Here is a 27,582-nt window from a genome sequence, read left to right on the forward strand (position 1 = left end):
AACTTTCCAGAGATGGTGAAGATATCCTGGTGATGTGACGGATATCTAACCAATCAGGAAGTCTCACCTGCTTCTCTCTGAGTGTGTTACGCCGCTGCACATGTAGGTCTCAGAAGAAGTGTGTGTGAGGCTTCCTTCAACTTCTGCAGTTGATAGGAGACAACACACACACACATACACACACACACACACTTGAGAATACAGCATTACACCACCATACCTCCTTTCTATTGGCTGGAGCCATGAAGGGTGCCAATACATTGTGCAAAGTCGGTCTGGTAAATAGGTCAACCAGCTACACATAATCACCCTCCAGCGTCAGGATGTTACATAACCGATTATTGTAAATAGTCTGCAGTGTAATGCAGGAAAACCAGATTTATTTCCTTCTCTGTGACTAATTCTGATTACTGATGACATAAAGTGTGTCAGTCTTAGATGGCATACGGATAATAATCCGGCTTCTTCCTGGATGATGGTTTTGTTGCAGACGAAAAAAACCAGACAGACTTCATTTTAACCTTTTTTTACTCTGGTGTTCGGATTTACGGGAATTTTTCATTCGGTGTAAAGAAATGAAGCTGTGAGTCGTTAAGTTGTCTTTATTTGTCACATATACATTATTCTTTTCTCGCATATTCATCCTCAGGGGTTGGGGTCAGAGCACAGGGTCAGCCATGATGCAGTACCCCTGGAGCAGGGTGGGTTAGGGGCCTTCCTCAAGGGCCCAATGGTGACAGCTTGGCAGTGCCAGGGCTTGAACCCTGATCTTCTGGTTAACAACCCAGAGCCTTAACCACTTGAGCTACCACTGTCCCTTTTAAAGTGGTGGCTCAAGTGGTTAAGGCTCTGGGTTGTTGATTGGACCATCAGGGTTTAAGCCCCAGCACCACCAAGCTGCCACTGCTGGGCAATTAACCCTCTCTCCTCTGGGTATATGCTTCACAGCTGCCCCCTGTGCTCTGACCCCAACTTTCTCAGTTCTGAAAGTCTACAAATTCTTAAAGTGTCCACTTTCATATGAGCTTCATATTAACCACCACTGTGGAGTGGACACTCAGTGCTTTATATATTAAGAGGTGAAGGAGAGAGATTTGGGGTTGGGTTTCTGTGAAATCAGATGCTAGAGATTAACGGTGTGTCTCTTTCTCGTTAACAGAGGGATCTTTAATCAGGGTTATCAGTGCACTAAATGTGGAGAAGGAGCTCATAAGGAATGTTTGGCCAGAGTGCTACTGTGTGGAAAAGGCAGCGGATCTGGTAAGCGGATGCCAAACACAACACACACACAGACACACACACACACACACCACACACACATTCAGAGCTGTTTTGCAGTAAACATTTCCAGTGAACTTCCCTCCTCACTGAATCCCCCAGCGCTCCAAGCACGTTGTTGTTGTGCTTTCGTTATTTACTTTATCATGTGCTCAGATCCTGCCTCTGCCTCTGCCTCTTTCTGTCTCTCTGTCTCTGCCTCTGTCTCTGTCTCTGCCTCATTGCTTTGCTACCCTACTGTGTTCACCTGTAAATTGTGTAAAGTCCATACCTTGTTTTCTCAGCCTCTGTGTTTTGACCCTCGCTTGTTTTTTCCTGGTGTTTTTATGAATATCTTTGTTTGTCGCTGCTGCTTGTGTATTAACTGATAATAAAACACACACTGAGCACACACACACACACACACACACACACACACACACACACACACACACACACACACACACACTGGCGTCCTGCCAACATCTCACAAACCGCTTGCTATTATATTGACTGTATGATAATCGGTATAAAGACAATCACACACACACACACACACACACACACAATTCAGTACCACGTAAACACCACAACAAATAATTTTACATGTAATCGGTCAGTGAGTGTGTTAATGACCACATTGTGATATGATGTCAGATTTGGACGTTTGCCACATTACTGGTGTTATCCTGAAACAGCAATAAAAAAAAACAAAACAACTCACTATAGCTCCACAAGGGGATGAGGGGAAGCCTACATTTATTTATTTAATTATTTGTTTGTTTGTTTGTTTGTTTATCAGTTTATGACTATTAACTGTACCATTCAGTACTGTGGAGAAAAGGGGAAGCATAGAAACATTATATACTTCTTTATTTCTAATCTGTTTTTTTGAGAGATTTATTGCTGTGTACTCTGCAACTGGTTCCTCTTGAGCCTCTGTGTGTTTTGTGTGTGTGTGTGTGTGTGTGTGTGTTATCCGTCTATCATGGAACAAAGTTCGCGCTGGTACACAGAGCGCTCAGGGGGCGGAGCTTCATACCTTCTGTCAGGATACACACCTCTGTGCAAAACAAGTCCGTAGCAGAACGTCACGTACTTGTCAGAACAATCTCATCTGCAGCACAGCGTGTGTACACGCACATACCTGTCTGCATGTGTGTGTGTGTGTGTGTGTGTGTGTGTGTGTGTGCATGAGTGTGTAAAGTTTGCAAAGTGTGTGTTCCTTTTTAATTATGCCTGTTTTCAACATGCTTGCAGATATGGGATCGTCCCGGACACAGGTAAGAATCTAATCACTCTAAAAACTGTGTGTGTGTGTCTGTGTGTGTCTATGTGTGTATTTGTGTGTGTGTGTGTCTGTGTATGTGTGTGTGTTTGTGGGAGATCTTCTATGCTGCACTCCATTTAACTTACTAAAGTAGACGTTCAGTTTATTGCACTTGCACACAGTTCTGCAGGAACACAACTCTGTGGGATCGATCTTCTTTACGTTCAGAGGTTTAACTTGACGTTCCTGTTGCTGTAGTGCAGCGTGTGTGTGTGTTGCATTCCTTCTTTGCAGCCCGAGTGTTTGGTGACTGTAGAGCGACTGCTTTAAGTGTGTAAACACAGTTGTAGCAGTAAAGTTCCTCAGTTTGGAGTGTTTCCTTTTTTCCCCCCTGCGTCTGTGTGGGTTTTCTCTGGGTTCTCCGGTTTCCTTTCACTTCCCAATAACATGGACTGGAGGACTGGCTATGCAAAGTTTGCTCATGTGGTGTTATTGGGATAGACTCAGCTTTCCCAGGATAGAGAGAGTTTCTATGATAGATCTGTAGTTCATTTCTGGGATAGAGCCAGTGTTCCCAGGATAGACCCAGAATTCCTGGGATAGACCCGGAGTTCCTGGGATAGAGCCAGTGTTCCCGGGATAGACCCAGAATTCCTGGGATAGAGCCAGAGTTCCTGGGATAGAGCCAGAGTTCCTGGGATAGAGCCAGTGTTCCCGGGATAGACCCAGGGTTCCTGACACAGAGCCAGTGTTCCCGGGACAGACCCAGTGTTCCTGACATAGAGTCAGTATTCCTAGGACAGACCCAGGGTTCCTGGGATAGACCCAGTATTCCCGGGATAAACTTCGGAACGATCTTGACACTACCTAGGATAAAGTGCATGTTAACACACTATTAGCAAATAAATGAGAAAAGTAAAAAAAAAAAAAAAAAATATATATATATTTTTTTATATATATATATATATATATATATATATATATATATATATATATATATATATATATATATATATATATATATATATATATATATATATATATATATATATATATATAATAAAACATTTAAAAATGTTATCAATATTATTAATTTATACAATATTAAATACTATTAATTTAAATTATATTAATAATTTAATTTTTTATTATTATGATTATTTATTAATACAAATTATTATTTATTTTTGTAGACAGACTTCATTCTGTTTATTTAGAATTTAGAATTTATTTTTTAAAGTTTCTTTAATAATAATGTAAAAATTTATTTTTTCTTTTTAACCTATTTTTAATTGTTTTTTTCTGGTAAAAAAATAAAAATGGCTGAACGTATCGTAGAAACGCCTCCGAGTCGCTTTGTGCTCTAAAGTTAATAGAGTTTGGTGAAAAAGCTTCAACAGTCAGTGTATTGTTTTCACCCAAGATAATCTCAGCTCAGATACACCTTATATCTCACGTTACCTCACCTGTACACGCTCAGGTGCACTCAGGTATGTGTGTGTGTGTGTGTGTTTAGTGTGTTCAGTGTGTTAAGTATGTAGATAATATTCTGTGCACAGAGTGACCCATGTAGTATCTTTTGTTATACATTTACATAGCTCAGGATCTCCAGAATCCTGGATGCTGATTGGTTAGAAGGTGTTGATGTATTTTCTGTAACAGCACCTCTGACAGTAGTGCACATTTATATTAATATTAATTAAGAGGAATTTACAGTTCTATGTGGTTTCTCTGAAACACGATGAGAAGTTCCTTTTTTGTATTATTTGTGTAAATAAATCAAATAAAAAAGAGTCATTAATACAATTATATAAAATTTATAATAATTATAAAAACTATAAAATTTCAACAAAAAAATGTAACATTTAAATAAATCAAATGGCATTTAAAAAATAATTGATTAATGAATTGAAAATTGGAAATTAAAATCAAAAATAGATATTTTAATATATATTATACAAATCAAAATATTTTAAATAAAAAAATAATGAATTACATGAAAATCAAATAAAAAAAAGTTTCATTTATATTAATCCAAATGATAAAAAATTAAATAACTATAATTTATATAAATATTCATTTTTATAATGTAAAAAATCAGGGAAAAAATTAAATAAGTGGGGAAAATAAAAAAAAACATAAAATCTAAATAAAACCTAGATATATAAATCAAAATAATAATGCAAAATTAAAATATTCAGTATGAAATATATAAGAAGAAAAAAAAGAAATATTAGAAAAGATATCAAAATAAAGATGCTGTATAGACGCTGAATAAATCGCATTACAGATATCCATCTTTCTTTTTTATTTGTTAAGGATTTAACACATACGGGTATAGTAGATGTGGTTTAGATGTAGTCTGGCTTTAGTTTGTATATTGTTTGGAGGTAGATTAGATGTAGTTTGGATGTAGTAGGATTGTGCAGCTCAGCTGAGGGTTAGTGACTCTGATAAGCAGCGTGTTGTGAGATTGTTAGCTTTACTGCTGCAGCTCCTCCAGCACAGTGTGAGCTTTATTCACTTTCTTTACTCTCTTCACAGGACCGACCACACAGCCGGAAAGCTGATCCAGGTGAGACTCTCTCTCTCTCTCACACACACACACACACACACACACACTTTGCAGGTCTCCAGTAACATGTACGACAAGTTCACACACATTGCCATGGCACTGGAATGTGCTGCAGACAAGCACACACACACACACACACACGGTAGCAGTAGGACGCACAATTCCAGTCCTCTCATTAGACACACCTCCAACTGCAAGAACCTTGAAGCCGTAAAATCAGAGTCACCGATTTCTTTCAGAAATTCTACAATAACCTCCGTAACCTTTAACCTTTGACCTCTGCTTTGTAACTACATGTTTACAAATAAAATCATAGAGGACTCTTAGGTGCTTGAAAAAAGAGATAAATAAGACAGACAGACAGACACACACACACACCTTGTTTGTGTTGTGTTTCACTCTCTTTGTTGTGGTGACCCGAGGCAACGCTAATAGCCTTGGCAGGGTCGAAAGATCTTTGTGTTCTGGGTCATGAGTGCACTTCTTTGTAACCTAGCCTTCATTAGGACACACACATACACACACGCAATGAGAAAGAGATTGTATGCTATAATGCATTATTAGCTGCTTGTTATCTGTAAGGCAATTAGATGGACCACAGGAATCACAGACTCACACCTGTCATATGTAGGACACACACTCACTCACACACACACACACACACTCACACACACACACACACACACACACACTCGTCGTCTCTCTCTCTCTCACACACACCCACTAGCCTACAGCTTGATAACTCGCTCATCTGGTACATTAATGCTAGCGTAGAGATTGTATTTCTTATTATAGACTGCAGACGAAATATGATCATTTCACACACACACACACACACACATCAATGACACATTATACTACAATAATAAACACACACACACACACACAATGGTTTGCCTTTTTCTTTGCTTCCCACAAACAAATACAATAACTGTCTCTCAGTCTATCTTTGTGTCTGTACAAATACACTTTATCTATCTATCTATCTATCTATCTATCTATCTATCTATCTATCTATCTATCTATCTATCTATCTATCTATCTATCTATCTATCTATCCATCCATCCATCTGTCTAACTCTGTGTGTGTGTTGATCTCTTAAGTCTGACTTTCCCTTTATTACTTCATTGATACGTTTTTATTTTCTCTTCAGGTTTGCCAAAAATGTTGGCTATAAGGAATTACCGCGGCGATCCGGTCCCGCAGTATGGCCCCGCCCTGAACATCCAGCAGGGTGACATCATCGAGCTGATCCGCGCAGACCTGCACAGCTCCTGGTGGCAGGTACGAACCACATATCTACTGAAGTCACCACAATGAGTATTTAACTGAAGAATAGAAAACATGAAGTTTTATTAATTTATGAGATACTTATTTATATAAATAAATGAATGAATAAATAAATAAATAAATAAATAAAAAACAATCCCTGCATTTAGCTTGATGGTTAGTGAACTATTGTGAATTTTTTTTAAAATAAAAAATAAAATAAAATTAAATTAAAATAATAAATAAATAAATGAGAACTCCACTGAGTAAGATTTTAAATAATTACTTTGAAGATAAAAAAAAAAGTTTTTTATTTTCTAGTGGAAATGTTTATTTTTTCCTAATTTTTTCTTCCTTAAGAATACAAGCATTCAAATTCATGAACACTCGAAAAATAAAGAAATAAACACTAGAACTTGATTATAAATTCATCCCCGGAAATGGTGCAGTGTATAATACAGTAGTAGGGTACAATAAATTTTGACGACAATAAATAAATAAAACACTGGCTGCTAAACAAACAGAACAAGAGAACAGCACTGGATGGAACAATTGCCTATAAACCCTGAACAATACACCATGATGCAATTTGCGTAGAAAAAACATAAACAAATGTAGAAAAGTAAACCTGTGAGATTGATAGTAAAATGTGTAGCACGATAGCGTCGTCTCTGAGGACGTAAAAAACAGTGTCAGAATGAAAAATGTTCGTTCTTCCCAATCGATTCCGCCTATTCGAGGCAAATAACATCGGTGTCATGCTATTTTTGGTAAATCACACACTTCAAATCAAATCAAGAGCCGTAGCGGCGCGGCGAATCTCACTAGGCGAGTTCAGGAGCTGCGACTGGAAGCAAAACTGGAACCAAAAAACAGAGATAATGTTTCGATGTAGGGGGGAGGAAAGGAATAACGCTATCTCTGAGTCTTATTTGTAGTCACCGCATCCTTTCACTTCTCATTTACATCAACTGCCATCGAGTCGACTTGATTCTAAAGAAAAGCAGTTGGGAAAATCATTACATCAGGTTTTGGACACCAACACCTTCCATCCTGGCATCGGTGTGCAGGTTGCATGCTAATGGCTGAAATAGTAATGAGGGACTTTGTGTGTGTGTGTGTGTGTGTGTGTGTGTGTGTGTAGTTTTGAGTGTGACAGACTGTGTAACGTCGTCAGATGCCGCCCTCTGTCAACACTCAGTGCTGTTGATGCAAGCTGTTTGTCTCTCTGGCTCTCTGAGATAGTACACACGCCAGAACACCGCCTACTGAGTGTACACACACACACACACACACAAATGCCTCAGTGTTTTTATCACGTCGTCATACAGAAGAACACATATGAAAAGAATGATTGTGTACACGAACGCACACACCTCGACACGCGTTGATTATAGAGTTTAACGCCTGACAAAACATTTAAAACAATGCCATGCTTCTGTTCGCGTGGCACAGCGATTCGGGCGGAGGATTCAAACGACAGGCCCCGGATTGTTTGTTGTCACAAAGAACGCTCGGACAAACAGGTTAAGGCAGGATTAAATTCAATAGAAATGTGAAGTGCAGGTGGCTTCACGCTAATACCTGTGATTGTTCAGTTCTAATTTGGGTGAAAAATCTTCCCTGAGTAGTTTCGCCAGCCGTATAGTCGACGAAACGTTGCACAAATGGGAAATAAAAGACACACAGACGTATAAAATGGCTAATAAACAATAGACAAGCCCAAGCAGAGCTCATAAATAGCAGCAGATCGAAGCTATTCGTCTGGTTTTGCTGTCTATAAACCTGCAGCATGACCTATAAAAAGAACTCGTTCCACAGGTTCTCTAGTGGTGTAGTAGGATAGTAAACATTCAAGACTTGCTGAACAGAGCAGAATTATCGGTGGACATATCCGCTGTCCATCCAGATTGACAGCATCTTGCTTTATCTAGCAGGAATATCTAGAGGTATCTCCTCCATCTGGTTAGCTGCAGGTTGTGTGTCCTTTATTCGTACAAGAGTTGGTCAAGTGGGTTTCTCCCTTAAATTTTGACCATCTTGTCCAACCTGCCCCGCTATTTAGACTTGTGAAACTCAGTCTTCATTCACTAACCTAAAGATGATTTGTCTTTTTGAAATGGCCTTAAATTTTGTTATGCTATTTCTTGTCACTGGGGTGGTACCTTAAGGGGTACTATGGGTATGTTTCCCATATTACTACTACTTTCTACCTTTAAAAGATACTAACCTTCTTGTAGTGACAGATGCATGCTGTTATGGGTAGCTTCTCCAGTGAGGAGCAATAGCACCTTTTTTTCTCAGAGAAGGCATTACATTTACATTTCTGTCATTTAGCACACACCCTTATCAAGAGCAACTTACATTTTTATCTTATTTTTTTTTTCTATAACTGAGCAATTTTGGGTTAAGGGCCTTGCTCAGGGGCCCAGTAGTGGCAGCTTGGTGGACCTGGGATTCAAACTTACAACCTTCCAATCAGTAGTCAAACACCACAGCTATCACATCCCTATTGCATGATAAAACATGGAGTGCTGCAGAAAATTAACACTAGCAGTCCTGCATTTTCTGGGAAATTGTGGATTATCCTGATAATACTAATAAAATGATTAGCCACAGTAGTCTGGTAACCCTGGTACCTCATACCAGTTTTGGCAATACCTGGTATCTCTGGTAAATGTGGTATCCTGCAATTTCTTACAGCATAGAATCTTTGTACCACTAATAACATACGTAACACTGATAGTTTTACAAATTCCACTACTCTGTTACCTTGATTCATTGTTAAACTTGATAACTCTGGCAGTCCTTGGTGATTGGGGACGGTAGATAACCTTTAATATCCATAGTATTTATCTAATAACTCTGGTAACTCTGGTAAACTTGAAGCCACGGGCAAGTCCTGGTAACCTTTGGTAACTTTCATAGATTTGGTAACCTTCATACCATTGGCAAGGCTTAGGAGCTTTGGCAATTTCTATTGGTTTGGTAAACTTGATACCATTAGCAAAGCTTAGTAATATTTAGTAGCTCTTGTATCTTTGGCAAATATCATACTACTGGCAAAACTTGATACAATTGGCAATAAACTTCATACCGTTGGGAAATATTAGGAGATTTTGTAATTTCTATAGGTTTTGTAACCTTTATACCACTGGCAAATTCTGTTAAGCTTAGGTAACTCTTGTACATTTGTTAAACTTGGTAGCATTAACAAGTACTGCAAACCTTTGGTAACACTTGGAGTTTTGGTGCATTTGACCATTGGCAAGTTATATTAAGATTTGGTAACCATGGTCCTTGATAGTCTGTGCAGTCCTGGTAGTCATGTCAAGACCTGGTAATCCTGATGAAGTGGAATCCTGGGTATTCCCATGACAGAGTAATTATGAATCTATTTAACTCTATAAGCACTGACAGCCCTGCTACATCAGTGTCTTTTTAACTTATGCTAGTGGTTCCTGCATAAGAAGACTTGATACGCTGGTATTGCTTGTTGTCATAACATCCCTAGTAACCATGAACCACATGTTTCAACCTTGGTATCCTTGATAACTTGATCAGATGGATCACGAGTTCAGACATGCATGGTATTACCGGTAACACTGTTATTCCTCATATCCCTGATACCAGCAGAGCCCTGATAACCTTGCTAGCATAGTGTCCATGGTAACACTGATAGTTCTGTTAGCACTGATGACCCTGGAAACACATTTCTACCCTCAGTGGAGGCAGAGAAATGTGATTGGTATCTTTAACCTAATTTTGCCCCTTGCACCGTGTGGGCTAATATTTTTAACCTTATTCACATGCTTACCTCAGCTGTAGAGCCAGCAGAAGAGCCCCGTTGGAGAAGAGAGCTAAAACATCAGTATGATAAATGTATCACAGCCACTTAAGCACGACTTAACAAATCAAGTTATTCTGAAGAAGAGGGCCGTCTGGACCACCACAGGCTTTTAGTCTCTCCCAGAAGGACTGTCTGAATAAAGATTCACGGTCCTGCATTAATGGATGACATGGGCCATATCATTGTTAGCATCAATGTTAACTGTATTGGGTTGTGACTATAGATCCTTCTGGAAATGACACATTTTGGAGCAATTTGTGAGCCCATTTTCTGCTTTATTTTGTTTGTGTTGAGCCTGGAAAGTTCTCGGAAAGCATTCAGGTCTCCATTTTGATTGTATTTTATTCTGAACCTTTTAAACTTGCTACAATCTCAGTAAATTATTCCTTACAGCCACGACACAAGCTAGATTTAGTTCAATTCAATTTTATTTCTATATTTGCGCTAGACACAATGGACATTGTCTGAAAGCTGCTTTACAGAACAAAGAAACAAAAAAACATCCTAGATGTTTGACAAAATCATCCCTAGTGCCTGAGGCGACTGTGGTGAGGAAAAACTCCCTTAGATGGTATGAGGAAGAAACCTTGAGAGGAACCAGACTTAAAAGGGAAACCCATCCTCATTTGGGTGACACCGGAGAGTGTGATTATAAATGATCAGTGTTGTATAAAGTACCCAAAAGCCATACTTGAGTAAAAGTACAGGTATTTTGTTAGAAAATGTGTAAAGTAAAAAAAGTGTCTCAAGTAAAAATTAAAGTCAACCATTATAATTCTACTTGAGTAAAAGTCTTAAAGTATTTGAAATAAACTGTACCTAAGTATCAAAAGTAGTATTTTCTTGAATGTATTCAAGTATGGAAAGTAAAAGTAGAAGTAAATTAATAAAAAAAGCAAGACTGTAATAATTTGGAGAATTATGAATTTTATTCTGTATTGCTTTCTTTCTTAAACTTCTCAATAAGTGACCACCAAAAAATAAGACTTGCTTGAAAGAAAGGAGAGGCCTTTAGAACGTAGTGAACTGTATTGTAATGAAGTGTACAGTATCAGTGTTTCCATACATCTGCGCTTGTAACTAAGGCCATGTCCACTCGAACCCAGGGATTTTTAAGAAGGGAGATTTTTCTCTGTGTTTTGACCTTTCGTCCACATGCTAATGCAGTTTGAGGACGTTGAAAACGGAGCTTTTGGAAAACTCCTTCCAAAGTGAAGATTTTCCAAAACTCACCGTTTTCAGTGGTGTTGTGTGGACGGGGGAAACAGAGATTCTGACGAATTGACATCATTGTCTGTGCGCTGGTCTCCTTGATTTGACGTCAGCTTTGTTTATGAAGATATTTTGTGCAATAGCAGACTTGCGTAAACTACTGACTGTGTTAACGTTATTTACTGGAGTTTTTCCATGCGTGCACACACACGCACAGTTACTCTCACATTACGGTCATGAACAGAGGGCCGGAATGTAATACGGAGCTCTCTGCTGCTGCATACAAATACATTTACCACTGTAAATGATTATAAACACGAGAGAGTGGGATTATAAATGATTATAAACACGAGAGAGTGGGATTATAAATGATTATAAACACCAGAGAGTGTGATTATAAATGATTATAAACACCAGAGAGTGTGATTATAAACAATGTCCTTATTACAGTCGTGTACAGTCAGTTGTATGATGCAGATACAGTATTATGTAGAATGTTAGTGTGTATTAATTAGGAGGTTGTTGTTGTTGTCCTCAGAGTCCACAGGGTTGGCATTAAAAATCTGAAAGGATTAGTAAACAAGCAGGAGACACGTTGTCCACGCAGTTATTAGTCACAACCATCGCTGAATTATTGACGAAAACGAGCCACTGGGCTGATCTTAATTTAATTATCTTGATGTCATGGTTGCAGGGCAAAGTCTTGACGACGAGAGAGGTTGGATTCTTTCCAAGCGACGCTGTGAAGCCTTGTCCGTGTGTGAGTGCCACTTCCTAATGGTTTTAGTCAGAGACACAGATCACAATACGCTACATCAGTACCTTTATATTCACTTATTAATAAATATCTTATTATTATTATCATTTTTTTTCCCAGGCAAAACCTATTGATTACTCTTCGCAACCCTGGTGAGTTTAAACACCCAGATTTGATACCTCAGTGTTGTTCGTTTCTGTTTTCTGTCCTTCATGGCCATGACCTTTGACCCCTGTGTGACCCGGGCAGGTTTGCAGGTGGCATATTGCGAGTGCAGGCGGAGGAGGTGCTTCTGAACAGGCAGAACAGCACGTACCTGGTGAGGCATCGAGGGCACGACAGTAACGAGTACGCCATCAGCATCAAGTGAGTCAACATGATTTACACTTCTACCGTGTGTGTGAGTGTGTGTGTGTGTGTGTGTGTGTGTGAGCAGCGTAGCAACAATGCTGCAGTGCGAGACTGCGAGGGAGTTTTACTAACAAAGCATAAGGCTTCCTTGAGCAAATGCAATTTCCAGGATTTTTCTGTCATATGATGTTTGCATAAAGTGTGTATGTATGTGTGTGTGTGTATGTGTGTGTATGTGTGTGTGTGTGTGTTTGCGAAAGACAACGCTGTGAAAAAACACTTTTTAAAAAATTTTAGAGGAAAAAACATTTATTTATTTATTTATTTGTTTATTTATTAACTACATGTCTGAGAAACAGAATGAGTCGAATAGATTAGCTTTTATACACAAGTGTACCTGCTACTTATTAAGTAGCTTAAAGTAGAAAAAAAAGGAGAAACAATAGAACAATGTTTTTTAAAAAGAAAAAGTAAACAAAAAACAATAAATAGAACAATAAAAAATAGAACAATATTTTTATTAATTTTTTTATTAATTGATAAAAGAAAAACAAACAAATAAAAGAATCGGTGTGCAAACCCCTTTACACCATGTCATGTAGACTGTTTTTCTCCTGTAACAGTACATTTTGTTGTGTTACATTTTTGTTGTATTGTGTTTATATATATATATATTTTACGTCTACTTTACACTCATTGTGTATAACTGATTGTGTAGTTATAAATGATTGTGTAGTTATAACTGGTTGTGTAGTTATAAATGATTGTGTAGTTATAACTGGTTGTGTAGTTATAAATGATTGTGTAGTTATAACTGGTTGTGTAGTTATAAATGATTGTGTAGTTGTTATATCTGGAACTTCACTCGTCTTTTGTGCTTTTTATCCTTGTGTTCCTCTGAAACCACAAAAATCAGACGTTTTTTCCTCGTTCCAGGTTTAACAACGACGTGAAACACATCAAGATCTTAACCAAAGACGGTTACTTCCAGATCGCCGAGAACCGCAGGTTCAGGAGCATCATGGTGAGTGAAGACACACAACACACACACACACACACACACACACTATAATAACAACACATAAAATATACACGCTACACACAACACAGAAAATACACACACTACACACAGTACACACAATAACAATACTCACAATATTCACACTCTCACAATACACACAATACACAGCACACACAATATACACACTATACACAATACACAAAATACACAAGCTGCACACAATACACCATATACACAACACACATAACACATACAACACACATAATAATAACAATACACACAACACACAACACACATAATACATACACACAATACACATAATACATACACACAACACACAATACACATAATACATACACACAATACACATAATACATACACACAACACACAACACACATAATACATACACACAATACACATAATACATACACACAACACACAATACACATAATACATACACACAATACACAGTACACATAATACATACACACAATACACATAATACATACACACAACACACAATACACATAATACATACACACAACACACATAATACATACACACAACACACAATACACACAATACATACACACAATACACAATACACATAATACATACACACAATACACATAATACATACACACAACACACAATACACATAATACATACACACAACACACATAATACATACAACACACATAATAATAACAATACACACAATACACATAATACATACACACAACACACATAACACATACAACACACATAATAATAACAATACACACAACACACATAATACATACACACAATACACATAATACATACACACAACACACATAATACATACACACAACACACAATACACATAATACATACACACAACACACAATACACATAATACATACACACAATACACATAATACATACACACAACACACAATACACATAATACATACACACAACACACAATACACATAATACATACACACAACACACATAATACATACACACAACACACAATACACATAATACATACACACAATACACATAATACATACACACAACACACAATACACATAATACATACACACAACACACAATACACATAATACATACACACAATACACATAATACATACACACAATACACATAATACATACACACAACACACAATACACATAATACATACACACAATACACATAATACATACACACAACACACAATACACATAATACATACACACAACACACAATACACATAATACATACACACAACACACAATACACATAATACATACACACAACACACATAATACATACACACAATACACAATACACATAATACATACACACAATACACATAATACATACACACAACACACAATACACATAATACATACACACAACACACAATACACATAATACATACACACAACACACAATACACATAATACATACACACAACACACATAATACATACACACAACACACAATACACATAATACATACACACAACACACAATACACATAATACATACACACAATACACAATACACATAATACATACACACAACACACATAATACATACACACAACACACATAATACATACACACAATACACATAATACATACACACAACACACAATACACATAATACATACACACAATACACATAATACATACACACAATACACATAATACATACACACAATATACATAATACATACACACAACACACAATACACATAATACATACACACAATACACATAATACATACACACAATATACATAATACATACACACAATACACAATACACATAATACATACACACAATACACAATACACATAATACATACACACAATACACAATACACATAATACATACACACAACACACAATATACATAATACATACACACAATACACAATACACATAATACATACACACAATACACATAATACATACACACAATACACAATACACATAATACATACACACAATACACAATACACATAATACATACACACAACACACAATATACATAATACATACACACAATACACATAATACATACACACAATACACAATACACATAATACATACACACAACACACAATACACATAATACATACACACAATACACATAATACATACACACAATACACAATACACATAATACATACACACAATACACAATACACATAATACATACACACAACACACAATACACATAATACATACACACAATACACAATACACATAATACATACACACAACACACAATACACATAATACATACACACAACACACAATATACATAATACATACACACAATATACATAATACATACACACAATATACATAATACATACACACAATATACATAATACATACACACAATACACAATACACATAATACATACACACAATACACAATACACATAATACATACACACAACACACAATACACATAATACATACACACAACACACAATATACATAATACATACACACAATATACATAATACATACACACAATATACATAATACATACACACAATATACATAATACATACACATACACACACACATAATACATACACAATACACATAATACATACACACAATACACAATACACATAATACACAATACACAATAATACATACACACAATACACATAATACATACACACAATACACATAATACATACACACAATACACATAATACATACACACAATATACATAATACATACACACAACACACAATACACATAATACATACACACAACACACATAATACATACACACAATACACATAATACATACACACAATACACATAATACATACACACAATATACATAATACATACACACAATACACATAATACATACACACAACACACAACACACATAATACATACACACAACACACAATACACATAATACATACACACAACACACAATACACATAATACATACACACAACACACAATACACATAATACATATACACAATACACATAATACATACACACAACACACATAATACATACACACAACACACATAATACATACACACAACACACAATACACATAATACATACACACAACACACAATACACATAATACATACACACAACACACAATACACATAATACATACACACAACACACATAATACATACACACAATACACATAATACATACACACAACACACAATACACATAATACATACACACAACACACAACACACATAATACATACACACAACACACAATACACATAATACATATACACAATACACATAATACATACACACAACACACATAATACATACACACAACACACATAATACATACACACAACACACAACACACATAATACATACACACAACACACAATACACATAATACATATACACAATACACATAATACATACACACAACACACATAATACATACACACAACACACAATACACATAATACATACACACAATACATAATACATACACACAACACACATAATACATATACACAACACACATAATACATACACACAATACACATAATACATACACACAATACACATAATACATACACACAACACACAATACACATAATACATATACACAATACACATAATACATACACACAACACACATAATACATACACACAATACACATAATACATACACACAACACACAATACACATAATACATACACACAACACACAATACACATAATACATATACACAATACACATAATACATACACACAACACACAACACACATAATACATACACACAACACACAATACACATAATACATACACACAATACACATAATACATACACACAACACACATAATACATACACACAACACACAATACACATAATACATATACACAATACACATAATACATACACACAACACACAACACACATAATACATACACACAACACACAATACACATAATACATACACACAACACACAACACACATAATACATACACACAACACACAATACACATAATACATACACACAATACACATAATACATACACACAACACACAACACACATAATACATACACACAATACACATAATACATACACACAACACACAACACACAACACACATAATACATACACACAACACACAAAATACTCACAGGTTTTTTGTAAAGATGTTTATGGAAGGAGTCTCCGGTGTCAGAGCTCTGTAACATCTTCATGGCGGAGGAGTTTATTTATTTATTTATTTAATTAATTAATTTTTCTCTGTAACATATTTCGACCTGCTCGCTCTGTAGAACTTGAAGATCCTGCAGTTGATGATTTTGACCCTCACACCCGGTAGTGTTTATTCCTAACTAGTGCTTATTCCTAAGCACAGTATTAATAAACCACTAACTGCACACTACCGAGTCAGACATTAGCGCCCCCTAGTGGCAGAAATTTAAATATTGAAATATTCAGAATGTCATTTAAATATCATTAAGTTCATAAATTTGGACGTCCATGTGAAACTTTTAATATATGTTAGAGGACAATTTGAAAATGTTTAGATCTCGACTGTATTTTCATCTAAAGTACGCGAATAATGTTCAAAATGGGTTCTTATATAATAAGAGTCTTTTTAGTGAAGACTTTATCCAGGAATATTGAATATTCGATTAGGTTTTTTATTATATTGTGCATATTATTGTACATTTTATGCCGGCGTTATTGCCTCATCCGTTTTCCTTTTACGAGGCTTCTCAGAGGCGGCCTTTTAACCGCGTTATGTCATGCGCAGAGCGAGCTGCTTTTGTCATTTACTTCTGAAAGCACTTTTAGATTTGATTTCACTAATACCATTTAAAGAGCGTTATTAGATTGCCGATGAGGCCGTCTCATCGAATCCGCTCATTTTTGTTCTAAGTGCGTTTTTATTTATTTTTTTTCCCAGCTGAAAATCTGGGCCTCACCACTGAGAGCTGCTTTTATTTCAGGGCTGTGTCCTAAACGCCAATGCTCACTCACTGAGATACTGTGATGAGTAGCAGACATTACCGTCGATTAAAGGAATATAATAGCGATTTTTTAAATAGACAACAATAGTAGACTCTGATCTTTGGACCTTAGTGTAAATGTGTGTGTGTGTGTGTGTGTGTGTAGGAGCTGATTGAATACTATAAACATCACTCCCTAAAGGAGGGCTTCAGGACACTTGATACAACACTGAAGTTTGCCTACAGAGAGCCAGAGAATGGAGGGAGCAGTGAGTACACTTCCCTTATACACTTCCTCTATACACATCCCTTATACACTTTCCTTAAACACTTTCTCTATTCACTTTCCTTATACACTTCTCCTATACACTTCCCCTAAACGTTTTCTATACAATTTCCCTTTACACTTCCCCCATACACTTCCCCCATACAATTTCCCTAAACACTTCTCTTATACACTTTCCTTAAACACTTCCTCTGTACATATTCCCTACACACTTCCCCTATAAACTTCCCCTATACACTTTCCCTAAACACTTCCCCTATACATATGTCATATATATATTTCCTATACACTTCCCCAATACACTTCTCCCATACACTTTCCCTAAACACATCCCCTACATGCTTCCTCTATACACTTCCCCAATACACTTCCCCTATACACACCACCTAGCATGAAGTCTGGAGCTGGAATCTGATCTGCTGATTGGACTAAAGGACTAAAGCGCCGCTGCATCTTTCACTTTAAGTAGAGATAATGTGAGGGCTAAATTCTGCTACATCAGCAGGGCATTGTGGGTAATGTAGGTTACTGTTGGAAACAGAACGTTTAAACTAAACAATGTTAACTTAGAAATCCATCCGAAAATAAATCCTCAAGATTGCTTTTCAGGTGCATCTGCCACTGCTTTAGCATTACTGCTTCACATTTCAATTTTGCTTCTCATCCTTTCTCTCCATCTCTCTTTCCGTCTCTCTTCTCTCTCTCTCTCTCTCTCTCTCTCTCTCTACCTTTCCATCTTTCTTCTTGTCTGTCTTTCTCTGTCTCAATCTGTCTCTCTCTCTTTCTTCTCGTCTCTCTATCTTTCCATCTTTCTTCTTGTCTGTCTTTCTCTCTCTCTCAATCTGTCTCCTTTTTTCTTGTTCTCTTCTCTTCTCTTCTCTCTCTCTCTCTCTCTCTCTCTCTCAGCTCCATTGCTGTGCACTCTTTCTTTAGTTTCTCCTGCAGGCTGCAGCTTCGTGCCCCCCTCCTCCGCCCCCTTCTGGTCAGGTAGTGTTACTGCTTCATTTCTGCCTCCATCTTCTTCTCGTTTTTTCTGCACCCCTCCATCTTACTTTGTGTGCGTGTGTGCGTGCGTGTGTGCGTGTGCGTGTGTGTGTGTGTGTGTGTGTGTGTTTGACGACAGCAGACCTGTCTGGTCATGTCTAGTGCTTTAACACACCTGCCTCTGCAGACACGATCACACACTGAGGTCACTCCTACACTCTCAGGATTGTTGCTTGTTATAAACTTTTGAAGTTCAGTGATAAAAAATTGAAATCCAGCTGATGTCATAATAATGGACACACCAGCTGACCAATCAGCAGCTTCTCATCGAGTCAGCTGACTCCGTTGGCATTCACAGAATTCACCAGAAATGCTTTGCTGATTTTTTTGCATTTTCTTGAGGACTATTCTGCTGCAAATAACGGAGCATGCTCATGGATCATTTAGGTTTAGCCACGCCCACAAAACTCATGAAAGACAGACTCTCCCAGTAATGCAACTCAGCCACTGCAGCTACCACAGACACACCCACTTACTCTTCCTCCTCATTCTATAGGGAGCTTCTCATTCTCTCTCTCTCTCTCTCTCTCTCTCACTTCTCTCTCTCTCTCTCTCTCTCTCTCCTTGTCTCCCTCTCTTTCCATCTCTTTTCTTCTCTCTCTCTCTCTTTCCATCTCTCTCTCTCACTCTCTTTCCATCTCTCTTCTTGTCTGTCTTTCACTGTCTTAATCTTAATCCTAATTTCTTCTCTTCTCTTCTCTTCTCTTCTCTTCTCTTCTCTTCTCTTCTCTTCTCTTCTCTTCTCTTCTCTTCTCTTCTCTTTTCTTCTCCGTCTCTCCTCGTTTTATAGGGCTCCATTACTTTTACCTGCCTGAGTAAATAAACTTACGGAATAAATGAGGCACGGTGTATTCCAGTGTTGTAATACAATGGTTTTACCTTAACACACACACACACACACACACACACACAGGGTCTTTGAGCCTAACTGCATCGTAAGTGTGTGTAAAGCATGTGTGTCATTTTTCTCCCTTTCTTTCCTCCCTCTTGCGCTCAGAGAGAAATGGTTCTCAGTGTGAAATGCGATTAACCCGGAGAATAAAAGTGCCTCGCTTTCTCAACGCTTCGGAATCTGTAATCAAAACAGCCACAGCTCTGATTGGACTCGGCCCAGATTCACCAGAATCACTCGTGTGGAGTGGAAACACAGTGGCGGGCCTTCACACACACACACACACACACTCACACTCGAACTGATTAGAAGCTCCTGGGGGAGGTGCAGTTATCCATGCACACTCTGAGGTGGAAAAGTCAGCGTAAAGATAGATAGCGATTTGAAACACATTGGTTTGGAAGAAGCGATGATCTCGCCAATCTGTCCACGGCTGTGTCCCAAACCACTGGAGTCATTTCAGGCCAACATGCATGTTTTACTCCCTGGTTTCTAGTGTCCACTAACTTTTTAGTGCCCCCTATAGTCTCCAGTGTCTCAGATTTCCCAGTGTCCACTACACTTCCTATCTCATTTCTAGTTTTCAGTTTCCCCTGAGTTTATAGTGCCCCATATTTCAGTGTCACTTGGTTTTCACTTGTCTCAAGTGTCCCCATTCTTCAGTATACCCTACTCTTTACTGTCACCTAAATCTGCAGTGTCCCCTACTCTCTAGTGTCCCCTAAGTCTCCAATGTCCCCTATTCCCCAGCGTTCACTACACTCTAGTGTCCCGTAAATCTCCAGTGTCCCCTACACTCTAGTGTCCCCTAAGTCTCCAATGTCCCCTATTCTCCAGTGTTTACTACTCTCTAGTGTCCCCTAAGTCTCCAATGTCCCCTATTCTCCAGTGTTTACTACTCTCTAGTGTCCCCTAAGTCTCCAGTGTCCCCTATTCTACAGTGTTCACTACAATCTAGTGTCCCCTAAGTCTCCAGCGTCCCCTATTCTACAGTGTTCACTACAATCTAGTGTCCCCTAAGTCTCCAGCGTCCCCTATTCTCCAGTGTTTACTACTCTCTAGTGTCCCCTAAGTCTCCAGTGTCCCCTATTCTACAGTGTTCACTACAATCTAGTGTCCCCTAAGTCTCCAATGTCCCCGATTCCCCAGCGTTCACTACACTCTAGTGTCCCCTAAATCTCCAGTGTCCCCTACACTCTAGTGTCCCCTAAGTCTCCAATGTCCCCTATTCTCCAGTGTTTACTACTCTCTAGTGTCCCCTAAGTCTCCAATATCCCCTATTCTCCAGTGTTTACTACTCTCTAGTGTCCCCTAAGTCTCCAGTGTCCCCTATTCTACAGTGTTCACTACAATCTAGTGTCCCCTAAGTCTCCAGTGTCCCCTACTCTCTAGTGTACCCAAAGTCTCCAATATCCCCTATTCCCCAGTGTTCACTACACTCTAGTGTCCCCTAAATCTCCAGTGTCCCCTATTCTCCAGTGTTTACTACTCTCTAGTGTCCCCTAAGTCTCCAATGTCCCCTATTCTACAGTGTTCACTACAATCTAGTGTCTCCTAAGTCTCCAATGTCCCCTATTCTCCAGTGTCATCCCAACTGTTCATTAGTTTACAGTGTCCCTGCCTTTTCTGTCCCCTAGTTTCCAATGTCCCTGTCTATAAATTTCCAGCAGTTTCCAGGGCCTCAGTTTCCACTAGTGTTCAGTGTCCTGGAGTTCCCAGTTACCTTTATCCCGTGTTTCCTAGTTTTCCACTTTTCATTATCCCTGTTCACCCCATTCCATTGTCTCCTTACTTTCCAGTTTCCCCTAGTCTCATATGTCCACTATTCTACAGTGTCCAGTGTCCCAATATTTTCGACCTCTGCCGTTTTTAGCGACTACTCTGAAGTGTTTGATAGTTGCCTAGTTTCTACACCAGTCTAGTAACATTCCATATTTCTCTTACACCATCATATTTCTTTCCTTTTTTCTACTTTCTGAAGTGTCCCCTCATGTCCTTGTCTCCTTAATTGTCCTATTTACCTTATAAACATACACATACATACAGTATAGAGTTACTGAGTCTCTTCGTCTCATCATTGTACAGTAGTCGTCATCGTGGCCGTGTATTTCTTCCGCTTGTTTCCATGGTAACCAGACAAAACATTAACCCCAGTCTCTTCGTTCTGTCTGTGTCTCCGCCTCAGTGTTGACTCCGAAGGTGATCGGTGTGGCGATCGCTCGCTACGACTTCAGCTCCCGCGACATGAGGGAGCTGTCGCTGCAGGAAGGGGACATAGTGAGGATCTACAGCAAGTCCACAACTAACGGCTGGTGGAGGGGCGAGGTCAACGGCCGGGTGAGTGTGTGTGTGTGTGAGTGTGTGTGTGTGTGTGGAGAGAGAAAGCGTTAGCTGAATATTCCTAGCTGTAATTATCTCATTAATCACTGGATCACGTGGCTTCCAGCAGCTAATAGAATAGCACTTGATCCAGCACATGCTATTATACTGACATTTTACTATTAGTTTTTATTTCACGATCTGACATTTTCTCATAAACGCAACCAACAAGATAGTAAATCAGTGCAAGTTAATGAAATGTAATGTTCAGGATGTTTAGACAATTGGATCACACTTTTAATTGACTATTAGCATAATAACAGATGAGAGGAAATGATAGGAATAATAATGATAATAATAATCTCTCTTTCTCTCTCTCTCTTTCTGTGTGTGTTTGTGTGTGTGTGTGTGTGTGGATCAGGTGGGCTGGTTTCCCTCGACATACGTAGAAGAAGGAGAGGAGTGAAAAGCAAACCAACAGAAAGAAGTATAAAAGACATTTTTATGTTTACACGCTGATCCAGACTGAACCATGGACTCGTCCTGTTTTAACACGAGTCTGAAAGAAGTGTCTCAGCAGGGACACTCAGCACTTACCCAGAATCCTCTGCTGTCAGCAAAACAGTCAAGGTGTTTGTGTGTGTGTGTGTGTGTGTGTGTGTGTGTGCACGTGTGTGTATGTGTTTTACTGTGAACGATGGGAGGTAGTCAGAACCCCCACAGGTGTGTACGTCACTGTGTGTGTGTGTGTGTGTGTGTCTATATCTTTGACATTGTCACTAATCAGCTGGATTTATTGTGTGGATGTTTGTGTTTTCTTGTCCTCCGTTGTTGCTGCTTATCTAGTAAGGACATGTTTATCTGATTTGAGAGACAGAGAGTGAGCTGATAGACACACACACACACACACACAGAGACTCTCACCTCTAGATAGTGCATCCACTGCATTTTTAATCCAGTATCCTGATAGTAAATGATTGACAGCCCACACTCCCTGCTCTTCTTATCTGACCCACTTTCCAGACACCAGAACCCCCCAGCCAGTCCATTTCAGCCCAAACCCGAAATAGAAATTTAGAATAAATTATTTTTTTGACACCAGATTTCACAGTCATGTAACAGATGAGACTAAGATCACGATGGATCATAAAAGGCTTTTTGCAGAGATTTATTTGTCTCGTCAGTTTGGTAATCGGGGGGTGTGCGTCTCGCAGCGTGGCTGTAGTGTGGAGTGGATGCCACTAGATGGCAGCAGCATTCATGGATTAATAAACTCTCTCACATCCCACCATCACATCACAGCACAGCACTATCCAGTACCAAACCTTTACAGGGGGAAACTTCCTCCTTTCAGTTTCTCCCAGTTACCTCCCAGTACGCTAAATTCCCATTTCGCTACAGAACAGTCCTCAGGCTTGGACCAGATATTACAGATAAACTCCGCTCTCTGTCCACACGGACCAGTGTGGTGAAAGGAGTGTCTAATCTAAAGAGACGATTAAACATTCCAGATCATTCCAGAACAATGAACACTCCCGGACTTTCCATAGCACCAATTTAAGAATCTTCTAGGCCCATGGGACAAGCCAGAACGCATCCAGTTTCAGAACCTCTATAAACTTTTTGCTTATTCTGGAACATCCCAATTGTAGAACCACTAGGATAGAGGTTCATGCAAAAACATCCAAGAACCTCAGTGATAGCTAATGCTAGAGTGTTCCATATAAACAGCCCATTCTAGAGCTTCCTCTAGATTCATGCTAGAACATTCCAGACAACCAACCCATTGTAGAACCTCTACAACCTAAAGTCATGCTAGAACGTCCTAGAAATCCAACCCATTCTAGAACCTCCCAAAATACAGAACAGATTCTGGAACATTACTGGACACCAAATCCGTTCTGCCATATTTACTTACCAAGATGTTCTACAACATTCTAGAAGATTCCAGAATCCTTAGCCGACCCAAAACGTCTGCAATCCAGAATCCTGATCCATCCTAAAAACGACTCCTAGAGCTTAGATATTCCTGAACCCTCACCCATCTCGATCCATCCTAAAACAATCCTGATCACCAACTTGATCTTACTGTATACATCCCAGCACATGGACCCATCCTTCAGCATTCCAGAACATTCCAGAATATTTCCGGATATTTCTCCACCTGAGGTTAAAAAGCTGTGTTGCTTCATTTGCCATCACCTGGACATCTCTGAGCTGAGAGTTTCTAGCTGACATGGAAAACACAGAGAGGAAAATGCATCCATCCTGATTGGTTGATTCTGTTTCTCATTCACACGCAGCCACTAAAACCAAAGGCCCTGGTTAAATGCGGCAGGAACCGGAATCATACGTCCGTTTTCCATTTAAGAACCTCACGTGTTATTGGACGCATATATAATAATCTGCACCGAATGTGTATTACACCAACCATCTGTCTTCTCAGCTACACCTCTGATGAACTCTGATAAGAGCTCATATCTACCCACAATCCCATGCTTCTATATGTCAAACTGTCATTACAGACATGTCAGTGCATGGTTCTCTCTCTCTCTCTCTTTTCCCTGTGTGACCTTCCCACTGTGCAATGATGTTTAGCAAAGGCCAATAAAATCCTCCCACGATTTAATAACACACTTTATGCGTGGAAGTGTTGAATAGATAAACGTTACGTAGTCATTCCCATGTTCAATGCTGCATGTTTTCTTTTTTTTTCTCGTGATTGTAAATTCGTAACCTTTCAACCAACCTGTTAGAGCTACTAACAGCATCCGAGAGCTGTACATGTCTATAAAGGACCTTGAATATTCCTTTGGTACTTTTGTGTCTGTTGTTCACCGAAGCCAAAGACCTGTGTGTGTGTGTGTGTTTGTGTGTGTGTTTGTGTGTGTGTTTGTGTGTGTGTTTGTGTGTGTGTGTGTGTGTGTGTGTGTGTGTGTGTGTGTGTGTGTGTGTGTTTGTGTGTGTGTGTGTGTGTTTGTATGTATGTATGTGAGCCACAGTGGCCTGTGCAATCCTGAATTACTGCTGTGTTATACTGTACATATGTAGATAATGCACAATAAAGTTATATTGCTTGTTTTTATTTCACGCTTGCTTCTTGTCTCCACTGCTGGACGTCTTTAATCATTTCAGCTAGCTTAGCTCCAGATGGGAAACTGATCAGAGGTTTTTTTGCTCAAACACCTTCAGTGAGGCTAAGATTAGGATCAGGATTTGTTAAACAAGTAAGGATGATTTATTGCTTCATTAATATCTGCTCAGTGGTGGTCCATCGATGGTGTGGAAGGGGCGCCAATACTTTTATCAGTGCAACATGACTGCTGTGTCGTGCTGTTGTAGGAAAATGATCACTAACAAGATGAGTGAAGTTAATTATTTGCAAAATAACAGCACATCCTAATGTATTTTTACTTCTTTTATAATACAGCGATTTTTATCAAGATTATAAAAACTCTAATTTTATCATTTTATTTCATTTATGGAGTGGAAGCAGCTATAAATAGAATAAACACCAGAGACTCCTCCAATGAATGACAAATAAAGGTCTCCTTGAATCCACGTTTTATGTGGACCACCCACCGTCCACGGACTTGTGAATGAGCTGTTGCTGTAGAAACAATGGCATATTAGCAGAAGCTGATTAACATGAACCTCCACTAGTGTCAGAGCTGTTTTTATGGAAAATTCATCAATGATGGTCTTCTGACCAATCAGAATCAGGAATAAAAATTGTCATAAAATTTTGTTTAAAAAAAAAAGGAATGAAAAACAAATTAGTCTTTTTAAATTGGCCTGTGTTAGTGTGAACTAGGTTTAACTGATGCCCCTCCCCCTGGTTAGGCCTCAAGGCTGTTGACCGTTTAGCCAGAGAGTATAATGATCAGGGACAAGCTTAATTTGCTAAGAGACTGAAGAGAGCTGGGTAATTCGAACAGTGCACTGTATGTTTCAACAGACCAGATTGGAAAAATGAGCAAAAATTATCTAGACTCATGCTAGAACGTCCCAGACCCATTGTAGAACCTTTATAATCTAAAGTCATTCTAGACCATCCCAGACAACCAACCCATTGTAGAGCCTCCCAAAATACAGAACAGATTTGGAAACATTATAGAGCACCAAATCCACTCTGAAATATACCTACCAAGATGCTCAAGAACTTAGACCTTAGCTGACTGAAAACAATCTAGAAAGTCTGCTCGAAAACGATCTGGAATCCTGACCTATCCTAAAACATTCCAACACAACTATTAGATCTTAGATTTTCTAGAACCCTGACCCATCTCAATCCATCCTATCCAGAATCCAACAGAATCAGGAATAAATAACAAATCGTTAGCAATTTAGATAGATAGATTAAATTTGCCTATGTTAGTGTGGACTAGGTTTAACTGATGTTCCGCCCCCTAGTTAGGCCTCCAGGCTGTTGATCGGTTAGCCAGAGAGTATAAAGTTCAGGGACAAGCTCAGTGTGC

The 27,582-nt window shown here is 38.4% G+C and overlaps 1 protein-coding gene across 1 annotated transcript in view; it reads left to right on the forward strand.

Moving 5' to 3' along the window:
* Nucleotides 1–26,189, forward strand: part of LOC131351197 (guanine nucleotide exchange factor VAV3-like) — a 113,640-nt gene extending 87,451 nt beyond the window's left edge. Inside the window, exons 17-27 of the mRNA XM_058386489.1 lie at nt 1,160–1,260; nt 2,518–2,540; nt 5,072–5,102; nt 6,257–6,387; nt 12,129–12,194; nt 12,312–12,343; nt 12,441–12,557; nt 13,479–13,566; nt 18,730–18,832; nt 22,971–23,122; nt 23,526–26,189. Of these exons, the coding sequence (XP_058242472.1) occupies nt 1,160–1,260; nt 2,518–2,540; nt 5,072–5,102; nt 6,257–6,387; nt 12,129–12,194; nt 12,312–12,343; nt 12,441–12,557; nt 13,479–13,566; nt 18,730–18,832; nt 22,971–23,122; nt 23,526–23,570 (889 nt within the window). The 3' untranslated portion in view covers nt 23,571–26,189. The remainder of the gene's footprint in view (nt 1–1,159; nt 1,261–2,517; nt 2,541–5,071; nt 5,103–6,256; nt 6,388–12,128; nt 12,195–12,311; nt 12,344–12,440; nt 12,558–13,478; nt 13,567–18,729; nt 18,833–22,970; nt 23,123–23,525) is intronic.
* The last annotated feature ends 1,393 nt before the right edge of the window (nt 26,190–27,582 follow it).

The sequence above is a fragment of the Hemibagrus wyckioides genome, linkage group LG01 (genome assembly GCF_019097595.1).
Source record: "Hemibagrus wyckioides isolate EC202008001 linkage group LG01, SWU_Hwy_1.0, whole genome shotgun sequence".
Lineage (NCBI taxonomy): Eukaryota > Metazoa > Chordata > Actinopteri > Siluriformes > Bagridae > Hemibagrus > Hemibagrus wyckioides.